This window comes from Lontra canadensis, unplaced genomic scaffold, assembly GCF_010015895.1.
Source record: "Lontra canadensis isolate GAN:19392208 unplaced genomic scaffold, GSC_riverotter_1.0 scaffold125, whole genome shotgun sequence".
Lineage (NCBI taxonomy): Eukaryota > Metazoa > Chordata > Mammalia > Carnivora > Mustelidae > Lontra > Lontra canadensis.
In genome coordinates this window covers 222,212-234,533 of record NW_022631119.1, presented here as the reverse complement: position 1 = coordinate 234,533, position 12,322 = coordinate 222,212, and the positions used below count along the sequence as shown (strand labels likewise).

General features: G+C 47.9%; 2 protein-coding genes across 3 annotated transcripts in view; both read right to left on the bottom strand.

Annotated features, from left to right (window-relative positions):
* WDR88 (WD repeat domain 88) overlaps positions 1-804 on the bottom strand; it is a 44,817-nt gene extending 44,013 nt beyond the window's left edge. Inside the window, exon 1 of the mRNA XM_032841957.1 lies at positions 463-804. Coding sequence (XP_032697848.1) covers positions 463-768 — 306 coding nt within the window. The 5' untranslated portion in view covers positions 769-804. The remainder of the gene's footprint in view (positions 1-462) is intronic.
* A 1,213-nt stretch (positions 805-2,017) lies between these two features.
* The window catches only part of GPATCH1 (G-patch domain containing 1), a 44,140-nt gene continuing 33,835 nt past the window's right edge, over positions 2,018-12,322 (bottom strand). For both annotated transcript variants that reach the window (XM_032841832.1, XM_032841833.1), the window contains exons 16-20: positions 11,410-11,626; positions 9,710-9,817; positions 7,186-7,283; positions 5,905-6,053; positions 2,018-2,299 (exon numbers count right to left, since the gene is read on the bottom strand). In XM_032841832.1, coding sequence (XP_032697723.1) covers positions 2,269-2,299; positions 5,905-6,053; positions 7,186-7,283; positions 9,710-9,817; positions 11,410-11,626 — 603 coding nt within the window. In that variant the 3' untranslated portion in view covers positions 2,018-2,268. The remainder of the gene's footprint in view (positions 2,300-5,904; positions 6,054-7,185; positions 7,284-9,709; positions 9,818-11,409; positions 11,627-12,322) is intronic.

Below are 12,322 nucleotides of genomic sequence, written 5' to 3'. Positions count from 1 at the left end.
ATCAGAATAAATATCATGACTAAAAGCGCTGACACACACTTTGCTGGAAGAGATCACACAGCCAGTCAACAATCCTCGTTGCGGGCTCTGCTCCCAGGTGTCCTGAGGGCCAGCCACAAAGCCAAGCATCTCAAGCTGATCTGTTGCTTCTGGACCTAACTGCTTCATGGGTAGGGAGGGCTCCTTCATTGTCCCTGAGGTATGCACTTGGCAATGTCACCACGGGGACATTTGGAAGGCTCTGCCAGAACCACAATCTGGGTGGGGTCAGGATCCCCCACTTTGGAACACTATCCTCCCCCAGGACAGCCTTGTTTTCGCAGAGACAGCAGCCCAGGGGCTTCACTGGGGGTCCCTGGCAAAACCAAGTGGCTCCCCACGGCTCCCCTTAGCCAGCTCACTGCGACCTCCCACGTATGGGGTTCAAGTCTGCGTTCCTCACCCCCACCCCTGTGGTCTGACCTTGGAGAGGGTCTCCTGGTCGCCCCAGAACCTCTTCTCAGACTTCGGGTGCTCCTCGGGTGGTGGAGAGTCCTTGCTGACCTCTAGGGGGTCAAGGGGAGCCAGCAGCCGGTTCTGGCGCGCCTCCAAAGTCAACAGCTTGAAGCGGCCACAGGCCCTGATCACAGCCGGCAGCTTGCGGAAGAGGGGCTCAAGGTCGCTGGAGGGCATCGAGGGCAGCTTCACTCTACGCAGCTCGGACACTGTCTTCAGGTCATCATCCAGGGATTCCGAGCACAAGGGGGTGGACGGCGGTTGGGAAGCCATCTCCGAGCCCAGCCTGCTGGTGGCCGGCAACCAGCACCCAGCCCGGCTGGAACCGTGGCGCCGTGCGCCTGCGCCCTGCGCCCGTCTCCGCAGAATCACGTGCCCTCCCCGGGCGCTGCGATCCCCCTGCGTCCTCTCCACGCCGAGCACGCTCACTCCCAGAAAAACGGGGTTTGAGTCCAGGCATAAAAGGGTTGAGGCCAAGCGTGTGAAACCAGCAGCCCCATCCCCACGGCCTCCATTTGGCTCTTCCTGGCTCCGTCTCCCAGGATGGTTTCTGGGTAGCCCTCTGCTTGTGCGGGGACTCCTGGCCAACCCACTTGGTGTCAACAACAGAGAAATGGACACTAAGTTACGGAATGGGCCCTGGATGAATTCAGATGCAGCTGTCCGGGGCGGGGACACACAATATATAAGAGCATGAAGGAAATATCTGTCACGGCTGTTAATGACAGGGAACAAATGTCACCTCTAGCCGGGTAGCAGCGTCACTGACAGAAAAAGACTGGGTGGGGACACCTGGGTGGCTCAGTTAAGCGTCTGCCTTCCGCAGGGGTCATGATCCAACGGTCTTGGGATCAAGCCCCACATGGGGCTCCTTGCTCAGCGGGGAGCCTGCTTCTCCCTCTCTCTGTAGCTCTCCCTGCTCATGCTCTCTCTTGTTCTAATAAATAAATAAAATCTTTGAAAAGAAAAATATTTTTTCTTTTTGGATATTCCCAAATACTAAGGGTTATCATCTCTGGGTAGTAGAAGTAGAAGCGGTTTTCTCCTTCTTTCTACTTTGGAAATTGTTCTGCTCTTTCTATAATGTCACTTTGAACCCCTGCACTTTTCTCAAAGATCTCATCAGTGCTGATGAGGCAGCACCCAAGCGGGGACCCAGGGCTGCAGAGCAAGGACCTGGAGACTGTGGGACCCAGGGTGTGGGCGCGCACTCCCTGGCTCCTGCTCTTGGAGACTGTCTGGGACACTTTGGTGACATCTACCCGGAAAGGCTGAGGCCACCCGCTAGGACTGATGCTGGTGCTGGGCCACCCACTGGGCTCCTGGCCACCACCACCCACCATGAGAGGCAGGAGCCCTGTGCCTGAGAAGCAGGGAAACCACCACCTCCTTCTCTCCCATAAGCCCTTAATTAAGTCCAACTGTCCTTATCTGGACTCGGCTTTCTTCATGAACAAAATCAGAGAGAGCCCTTCATTTCTCATTTCTTTTTAAAAGTTTCAGGAAATAAAAAAATCAAGAAGAAAATAGAAAAATTCCATTTTAATTAAACTGTACAGTCTGAATTATTTCCTCTGACACTAACTAAAGTTAAAAATAGAAATCAATTTCTGCAACCTTTCAAGGCAGCCTTTGAAATGTCAAGGTCTTAAAAATTATTTTACAGCATGAATTTACATATAAATACAATCTGTACAATGTATTAAGCGAGCAATCAATGGGTTCCCATCACGGAGGAGATCTGGTACTGGGACAGGCCACGGCAGAATCCAGTTACTGCTTCCTTAGTGGAAGACTTTTCAGCCTGGAAAAAGAAATAAAGGGGAAAGGACAATTAGGGAAGAACAGAAAGCCAGACAGCTCAGTGGGGGCCAGGCATGCCAGACCTCCCCGAGTCCTGGTGGCACACAGGTACCCACAGAACACAGAGGAGGGCCACAGGCCATGGAAGCATCATTTCATCTGCCTTCTTCAAATGCTTCTCTGTTGCCCCCAGAACACACGGGGAGACTCACACCCCACACCTTGTATGAGGACCTGTTTATAAAAGCAAGTTCTGATCCTGGTTTTACCTATCTCATGTAGGAGCTCTGGGAAGGAACTGGGGAGGGGGGGAAGAAAAAACATGTCTGTTTCCCGAGCAGACAGTCTTCAACCTCGGCTTTCAACGCATCATGGCATTCATCGAGTAGGGCTGGGCCACACTGGCTCTAGATCCTTCCTCGACAGCCCCAGAGTAAAAAACCAGATGTCCCCAACAAGAAAAGAGATGAATACTCTGTGGTCCCATAAAGGCACACCCCGCAGCAACGAGGATGAGGATGAGGACGAGCCAGCCACCGCTGCTGGAATCACGTGGGGGACTCCCACAAGTCCATGCAAGAGTCCGACTCCACAGTTCCTTTAGGTTAAGTCCAAGCGCTAGGGTAATCAGCGGCGGCAGAGGCCAGTAGAGGGGCTAGCTGTGGGAACGGGGGTAGGCAGGCTAAGCGGGAGGAGACACAAGTGGCCGTGGGCTGCTGGGGTGTCCCTTGATCGGGTGACAAGAATGCATGCAGCTGAAGCGTATGGTCTGTGCACATATATGTATGTGTGTGCACTACAGCATTTACTGAACTGTCGGATTCTAGGTCTATGAAGTTCTAGACTGGGCAAGACAAATTGACAGAGACAGCAAATAGGCCGGTGTCTTGGGGGAGATGGGTGGAGACAGCAGACTGCGACTCCACTCTGAACCAAGCTTCACGGTCCCAGAAGAAAAGCACTGGGGCCCTTCCCGAGAGTGACACTCCATGCCAGGTGCTGGGAATGAAGACGAGACCCCTGTGGTTGTGAGCCTCCCGCCACCCCTTCTAGAAGATGGGTGCAGACAGGCAACACACAGAGGGGAGCGAGACACAAAGGACGGGGGGCCCTCCAGGCTCCCGGGGGAGAACCTAGGAGGCTCACGGTCGAGGAGCGGTGGGGACCATCCCTGTAGCAACAAGGTTCAGATAAGGGCACGCCACACTTCTGACCCTCCCTCCCTTGGAGAGAGGTGCTCTCAGGGGTGTATGAACTCTCCAGCCCTCTTCCTGTGCAAGGATGTACATATATGTGCACGTAGGGAAAGCCAAAGGCCTGAGGACATTTGACCATCCACAGCACCGCCTGTATACGCTGTTCCGCAGCTCTGGATCTCTTGACAGTAAGTTTTATATCCAATCAGTACAGAACTGTGTGCCCAGTTTTCCACCTGCCGCACAGTGCCCACAGCAAGCCCCTGCTCCGGCCCTCCCACCACGCCCTCCAGAAGGGCACGGACAGGCTTCCCCTGCAGGAACAACTCATCAGATGGCCCCAGATGCTTAAGGGCAAGACCCTCCGGTGTTGGTGAGGTTCCATGGGCCTGACCACGTGACCCGGCTTCCCTGGGCCTGGCTGTCCCACCTACGAGACAAGGGGCCCCAGGTGTCTGCCTCACAGGGGTGCATGCAGATTAAATGAGCCATGCCCGGGGTGCGCTCCTCCCCTGCCCCCCCCCAACCAAATGCTGGTGCGCAGGACGACAGGGAGACAGGAGCGGGCAGAGCCACTGTAGGAGGCTTGGGATGAAACTGAAATGCTCCTCTCCTTTGTATTTTTGAGTCATGGGAACGTATCGTTCATTCTGAAGAAGTAAATGGAATAGAATAAAGGGGTGGCGCTTGTATTTCCAGACACAAGATATGCTTACAAGGTCAGAGTAATTAAAACAGGGTGGACAGAACAGTATCAAATGGCTAAAAAACCAGAGAAGAGCGGCCCTCAGGTGGCTCAGGTGGTTAAGCATCTGCCTTCACCTCAGGTCATGATCCCAGAGTCCTGGGATCGAGCCCTCCTTGCACAGCAGAAGTCTGCTTCTCCCTCTCCCTCTGCTCCTCCCCCTGTTCATGCTCTCTCTCGTTCTCTTTCTCAAATAAGTAAATAAAGTCGAAAAAAGAAAAAATGAAACCAGAGTAGGGAATGGAGCAGGCCTGCACAGGGACTGAGTACCTGACCAAGATATTCTTCCTTTAATGAGCTGGTTCAGCGTGTAGCGCTGATATGGCCAGGGCTCACCCGTGCCTCTCCCCCTTCACCCTGAGCCCGAAGCTGGACTTCCCCTGCCCAGCCCCATGGTGGCCAGGCCATGCGGCAGTAAAGGCTGCGACATCCAGGCAGAACCACAACCACCCCCAGCGCCACCCTCCACCCATTCCCTCCTAGGAGGGCTGTGCACTGAAGCTGAACAAGCTGGGGTCCTGAGTACCTTTCTTGGTTTTCTTTTATTAATTATCCATCTCTTTTCTTTAATTAATTAATTTTTATTTTAAGTACTCTCTACACCCAGTGCAGCTCCCAGTGAGCTCAAACATACAACCCTGAGATCAAGAGTCATATGCTCTTGAGCCAGCTGGGCGCCCCCCTGGTTTTCCTTACCCTCTACTGTGCCACTGGGATGCCAGAATTCTTCCTCATTGGCACTAGTTCACTCTCCTGACTAATACAACCAGCTATCCATTTGGGGAAAGGGAACCTAGATGCCTACTTTACTCTGGTCACCAAAAAAAAAAAAAAAAAAAAAAATCCAAACAGGTTAAACAAAAAACTATAAAAGCCGGAGACTAGCTACATACATATATAACATCTTGGATTAGGGGAGGCCTTTAGGAGACAAAAATATGAAACATAACCCCCCTCCACCGCAAACATCAGTAAAACTGAGGGCACCAAAAATTAGAGCTTCTGTACAACAAAGACAGTTAAAATCCACATGATAGGTAACACACTAAAACACAGGCGGTTCATATCCGGAATTATTCTTTCTTAATTCCTAAAAATCAGTAAAATAGTACCTTACTTGACTGACACAAGTAAAACAATGTAACAGAAAACACAACGCTGTGCGAAGAATGTGAGCAAGTTACTCACAAGACAGCATACGGGCAAAGGCTGTCCTCCAGCCACTCAAGCCCAGTACTACCCCCAGAAACACAAATTAGAAGTCAGATGCCATTCTTCGCCCATCGTGCTGGCAAACATTTCTGAACTGTTTGTAACTGAGGTAATAACAAGGTGAAGTGGATTCGGCCACTTCCGGAAGTAATCTGGCAGTATTTCTTCATTCCGCATGCTCATCCTCGGTTGATTTACGCCAGATAAAACTGTATTACTTATTTTAAAAATGCGCAGCAACAAAACGTGTGTGTATGCATGGTGTGTGTGTGTATGTGTGTGAAACACTGAACAAAAAAGTCTTGAAATACACAGGAAGAGAGAGGTTTGAGGAACTGCTCAAGAACCACTTGAAGCTTTATCTGTAAGGTCTGAATTTTCACAGTGGTAATACATCAAGATTCCAACAAGCCTCCAGAAGGTTTCTGAAGACCACCGTCCCGCACTGCCTACCTTCTCAGCAGCTCCTGCGGTGACAGGTCTGTAGGCCCCTCCTCATCGCTCTGGCTGTCGGTGCTGTCCGTACTCTCAGAACTACTACTCTTCTCTGACTTTTTATTCTTTTGCTTGCCTTTGTGTTTGTGCTTCCGGTGCTTCTTTTTCTGAAAAAGAACAATGAGGCAGGGGTAGGGGTGGGGAGGACAGATGGGTGTTTCCCACGGGGATTCCTACTGACAGGCTAAGGAGGCATTTGGTTGCTGGAGTCATCCAAGAGCAAAGACAGAGCACCTCATTGGGAGTGAGCCTCCTATGGGACAGCTCGGGACACAGGGCTGTGCGCACTCTCCAGGGCTCTCACACACTCAGAACTGGTCCTCTGGTGCAGACACAGCAGAACCAGGCGGATGCAGGCAGCACGCCATCTTGCCACTTAGCCGCCATCTTATCCCAGGTGACCCTGCCACCTTCCCATGACCTCACTGGTCCATGTCTTTAGGCATCTGTGATCAACTACGTATCAGAACAACAAGCACGGTGGAAAAGCACAAAGAAAAAACCAGTATAAGGTCAGAGAAGTGCAGATACACTGGTAAGAAACAAATGACTTTGGTTTTCAACCTGACAGCACCAGTTTTTTTGTTTTTCCTGTCACTACAAAAGATCTTCCATCATCTTCCATGCTCAGGAATGCTTTCTGTCGGGTAGCCAATCATGTAGCTGTTTGTCCTCCATTTCACCACTGCCCAGAGCACTCTGGGACCCAACACTCACATTAACCGAATTAAAAGCCTGGGCCATCACTGAAACACATGGATCACAGGGGCAGAGGTGTCAGTGGAAAGCACACACACCTCCTTCAAGTTTCCCTTACCTCAAATAGCAAGCTATGGACCCAAATCTCTGTTTGTAATGATGACAAAGTCGTGGAGAAAAAATGTTCAAAATAATATCCTCATTTAATATTGAATGAATGACTAATTAATGTTATTCTATTAATATTCAACCCTTACTCTAAAGTATTCAAATGTCTTTTTCACAATGTTCACAATAAAAACTGTTCTGAGTGCAACTGAATAATTAAAATATTCTGTCTGAAAGAAAAACAAAGTTCTTGAAAATCAAAGCCTTACATGAATGTCAACATTTCTGCCAAGGTGTGCAGAGGCCTGCCTGCCTCCATCCGGCCAGGAGATATGCTGGCCAGATGGGAGGGCGGGGCGGAGCTTGTCTGCAGGACAGAAGCAGGCGCATCAGAGCCTACATCCGGTCCCAGGACCCCCAGAAGGTACTCACCTTCTCTTTCCTCCGTCTGTGCTCTTTCTTGGTCTTGTGTTTTTCTTTGTTCTTTTTATGTTTCTCTTTTTGAGGTGCCTCAAGCGTCTGACGGACATCTGAAACGCAAATGTAACATACATGATCTGCTGGGGGAAATGAAGACTGATTTACAGAACTGGGAAGGTGACCTAGGTAAATGTTTAACATGAAGGTGGAACTCCTGCCCCACCTCACTGATAAACAGATTAGCCTACCTGGTGGCTCTATATTTAGAAACCGCCAGAAACCTCAGTACTCCACCGGTGTCCAACCAGTCCCTGGCCACAGCCTTATCTGCTGGATGAGTCAGATGGACCAGACTGCACAAGCCTATTTAACATCCGAGGGCAAGCTCAGAGACACACCAGAGTCTGAACCTCAGCTCGAGGTTGTCAGCAGCGGCTCTGTGACCTTCCGTTCATTGGTCAAATTCAAGCCTCAGTCTCCCCACCTATGAATAGAGACAGTAAGAATCCCCACCCTCTCAACAGAGGGTTGGACGGAACCGGGCCCATGAAACCCAGAGCCTAGAATTAGGCACATAAATGTCAGCTCCTCTCACATTATCCTCCCTTTATGAAAGCACATTATATATGAATTTGTCTTATAAGCTTGAACACTAGAAAACAAGCATCAAAAGAACACAATGTATGTAGTCATCAAAAATGACAAATCGGGGCGCCTGGGTGGCTTAGTGGGTTAGAGCCTCTGCCTTCTGCTCAGGTCATGATCCCAGGGTCCTGGGATTGAGCCCCGCATCGGGATCTCTGCTTAGCAGGGAGCCTGCTTCCCCCTCTCTCTCTGCCTGCTTCTCTGCCTATTTGTGATTTCTGTCTGTCAAATAAATAAATAAAATCTGTTTTTAAAAAATGACCAATCAAGCGGCATAGGCCTCAATTCTCCACCCCCAAATGCTCAACAAATTGTTTTCATAGGGCATTAATTTCCAGGGAACCAAATCAGCAGAAATTAACAATTGTGGAAACAGTGTAGATCATTAAATCAGCTTTTTCCACCTAAAGGAAAGGTGTTTCAGAAGCTTGGATATTTTCCAAACCCAGGTAACAGGTGCCTATAACTCTCCAGACCCATCATTTGGTCAGATATTTTAAATCTGACCTCCCAGGCGCCTGAGTGGCTCAGTGGGTTAAAGCGTCTGCCTTCGGCTCGGGTCATGATCTCAGGGTCCTCGGATCGAGCCCCGCATCGGGCTCTCTGCTTGGAGGGGAGCCTGCTTCCCTTCCTCTCTCCCTCTGCCTGCCTCTCTGCCTACTTGTGATCTTTGTCTGTCGAATAAATAAATAAAATCTTTTAAATAATTAAAAAAAAAATCTGACCTCCCCAACCTTTTTTTTTTTTTAATGCTCATTTTTTAAAAGCCATTTCCCCTTGATAACCCGTAGACAAAATCAAGTTATTAACTATTACAAGGCTCTCAAGGATGGTCCGGAAATGGGCGTAAGTAACAGCTTTAGATGTCGAAGCAGTTATTTTAAGCTGAAGATCTGAACAACTAAAGCATATCAGAAATACATTCACCGCAGCTTTTCAAAACCTCACACTTTTTTTTTTTATCACCTCTTTGAAGGCTAGCTTCATAAATCAGTATTTATATGTGGGTGCTATAGGAAACTATAAAGTAAATAACAGAAATATATCATCTATATTCCTGGGCTGGGTTATCAGATGTTTGCTAAGCTGGCCTTCAAGGAGAGGATAAGCCAGTCTAAATGCTTTAACGAGATGTTGATTCAAGCCGTTGCTGACTGATCCTGGGGGAGGAGGATGGGCCGGTTTACTTCTGACAGAATTACTTTTACTGTATTTGCTACATTGGCCAAACTAAAAAAAAAAAAAGCCTCCGAAAACCCTTCTCTCTGCAATTCCTCACCTATCTTTGTGTCCTAGATTTTTACTGTTTTTATTTCTCGAAGTGACCTCTGAGACGCTCAGGACGCTACTGTACTTATCTAGGTGTTAGAAAAAAACCTGAAAGGTTTCTGAGGCTATAAAGCAAGAGCTATCATTTAGGCACTCAGGGGAAGCAATGAGATTCAAAATGTGGCTGAGAACAAAGAAACCAGAAACAGATGTGTGGATTGTTTTCGATAAGCCCAGTACTTTACAGTTATTTTCTCTCCTTATGATTTTCTTAACATTTGCTTTTCTCTAGCTTACTTTACTGTAAGAATACAGTATATAATACATATGAAATACATAAGAAGTGTTAACCAATTGTGTGTGTGATTGGTAAGGCTTCTGGTCCACAGTAGGCTATCAGTAGTTAAGTTTTAAGGGGAGTCAAAAGTTATATGGCAGATTGCCAACTGTGCGTGGTGTTGGCGACCCTAAATCCCGCCTTGCTTAAGGGTCAACTGTATGTACGTGGTTGGCCGTGTGTTGGATTAGACGGGTAGAGGTGATAACATGGTTAGAGTTGTCGCAGCTCAGGTGAGACACAGGTGCCGACGCAAACGGGTGAACCAAGGAGCTCTCAACTCACTTGGGCAGAAGACGGGAGGCAGCCGAGGGCCGAAGGCTTCTCTTTCATCTATCTGCAGCTTTTGTATTGGGAAGGAAGGTGTGGGCTGCTGGGGTGCCGGCTCGCTAGCTGGAAAACACCAGGGTATTAATTTTGTTTATTTATATTAACAGTAAATACTATTATACTAATACTAATGTGTTTGATTCTTCAATTAATACCTGTTGCCACCAGATAATGTGTGCTTTTTTTCACCACTTTGCTTAACGAGCTCACGCCAGGCGCTGAGGATACAGCTGTGAGCATGTGAACCTGACCGCCAACCTCGCAGACATCTGAGCTGGGAAGTCAGTGCACCAAGTGCACCAGTGGCTGCAACACAGGGGTCTGCACAGCACATGCCCGGGACCACCTCACTGACACCTGAAGGGTTAAAAGATGGCCTCAAGGAAGATGTCGTCTGAGGATAACAAAAACTTACAAACAGGGATCTAAGACTGTCCCAGCTCAGAAAGTTTAAGCTCACTCAAAATAAATTATCAAAGAGGGGAAAAGCTGAATACAAATAAATTACCATATTCACAGTAATAATCTCTTTTTTTTTGAGAACTGTTTTCAGATAGTGGAAAGAAAAACACAAAAGTACGGAAAAATACACATCAAAGTATTAACAATGTTTATCTCGGGGAAGTAGGATTCCAAGGGACTTAAGCTTTCTCCGTTTATATATTTTTAAGCTTTTACAATTTAAGCGTAAATCATTTTGAAATAAAAACTAAATTGGGTGGCTTTTTCCCCCACAGAAATGTGAAATAGGCGTTTGCAAATCACATAAGAATAAACAGTATTTTATACCTCTCTGTAACTTTGTGGTTAAAGGCACTAAAAAAATTACACCCAAGTCCACCACAGATTGACAGAGGCAAGCAGACCACCCAAAGGCTGAGACGGAAAATTTAGTTCACCCACCCAAGCATCTGGAAAGTCTCTCACACTTGCAAACACCAAATGGTCTCCTTTTCTGTGCCAAAACTCCCGGCACAGGGAAGAGCCCCTATATACCTCAGACCCAAATGTTGCCCATAATCCTAGTATCTCATCATCAAACAGGTAAAAAAAAAAAATAATAATCTATTTCTTAAACAAAAATTTTACTAGTTTTAAATTCTTCTCAACTAGGGTAAATAGGAAAATCAATATTATCAAACACAGCTACCCTAAAAATACACCAGAAATTTATATCTGATGCCACCATTAAAAATGTGAAAGATTTGGGGCACCTGGGTGGCTCAGTGGGTTAAGCCTCTGCCTTCGGCTCAGGTCATGATCTCTGGGTCCTGGGATCGAGCCCCGCATTGGGCTCTCTGCTTAGTGGGGAGCCTGGTTCCCCCTTGCCTGTCTCTCTGCCTACGTGTGATCTCTCTCTGTCAAATAAATAAATAAAATCTTTTTTAAAAAATGTGAAAGATTAAAACACCATTGTTTGCTAATTATCCTGGGTTAGAACTGCACACTAATACGATGTGATGAGCACTGGGTGTTTTACCCAACTGATAAATTGTTGAACCCCACCTCTGAGACTAATGATGTACTATATGTTGGCTAATTGAATTTAAATTAACAAAACAAAAAAAAGAACTCTACACCAAACAAAGAAGCAGCTTCTCTAGAGACATCCTCATTTGCTTATTTCGATCCCCAAAGCTGAAGTATCCACGCACCTCGTGCCGCAGGTGAGGTTTCCGCCGAGTCAGTCTGGTGGGAGCTTTTGAAGTCGCTGTCCCCAGGACCTGCCTGATCATCCTCGCTGTTGCCCTGCTCATCGTCAGAGGATGAGGACTTCTCATCCGACGAGCTGGCAAAGATGGCCTTAAATAAGTCCATGGATGGACGGTTCCCTTCTCCTTCAGTCTGTGAATCCACACCTTTGCTGATATTCTGTATTAACAATGAAATAAGAGTCAGGAATGAAGTAAGGGTGAGGGGAACCAGACCTTCTGGATGGACAGACACACAGTCAGAGAGACACACACACATTTATGCCCAGGTACATGGGTTCTACACCCACGCTCTGCCTAACTAAACAATGACTGCTCACGTGACATTTATTCTTGTGATGTTTCTAATACAGCCACTACAGAACGAGCTGACTGGTAGGAGCAGCTGAAGACTTTCCTTGACATCAGTCATGCATCAGAGAGGCAAAAGACCCACAAAAATGCAGGGCGGACTAGCACAGTGCCTCTGGTCTGCTTTCAAGAGTCAATCAAGTCTTCAGAGGCCCAAGATTCATGAAGGCCGTTGGAAAAAATGCTGGTGAGAAAACTGGAAGGGCGCTGGGAGCACATGGCTACCACAGACACAGAACTTCCCTCTGCGATCACACATGGCCATTCCTACAAGAAGCCCAGCTGTGGACAATCAGATTCGCCTGAGACACAAGCCGTGACTTGGGACAAACTCAATTACATCAACAAGGAGCAAAGGCATGAAGAAGACACGACCCCTCCCCGCCAACAGCTTCTCCCCAGACAGGCGTGGGGTAATCCGATGTGCTAAGTGCCAACAGCAGCGACCAGACAGAGAGCCCCAGGTCTCAGAATCCACTCCAGTCCTTCCACTGTGCCCCCTTAA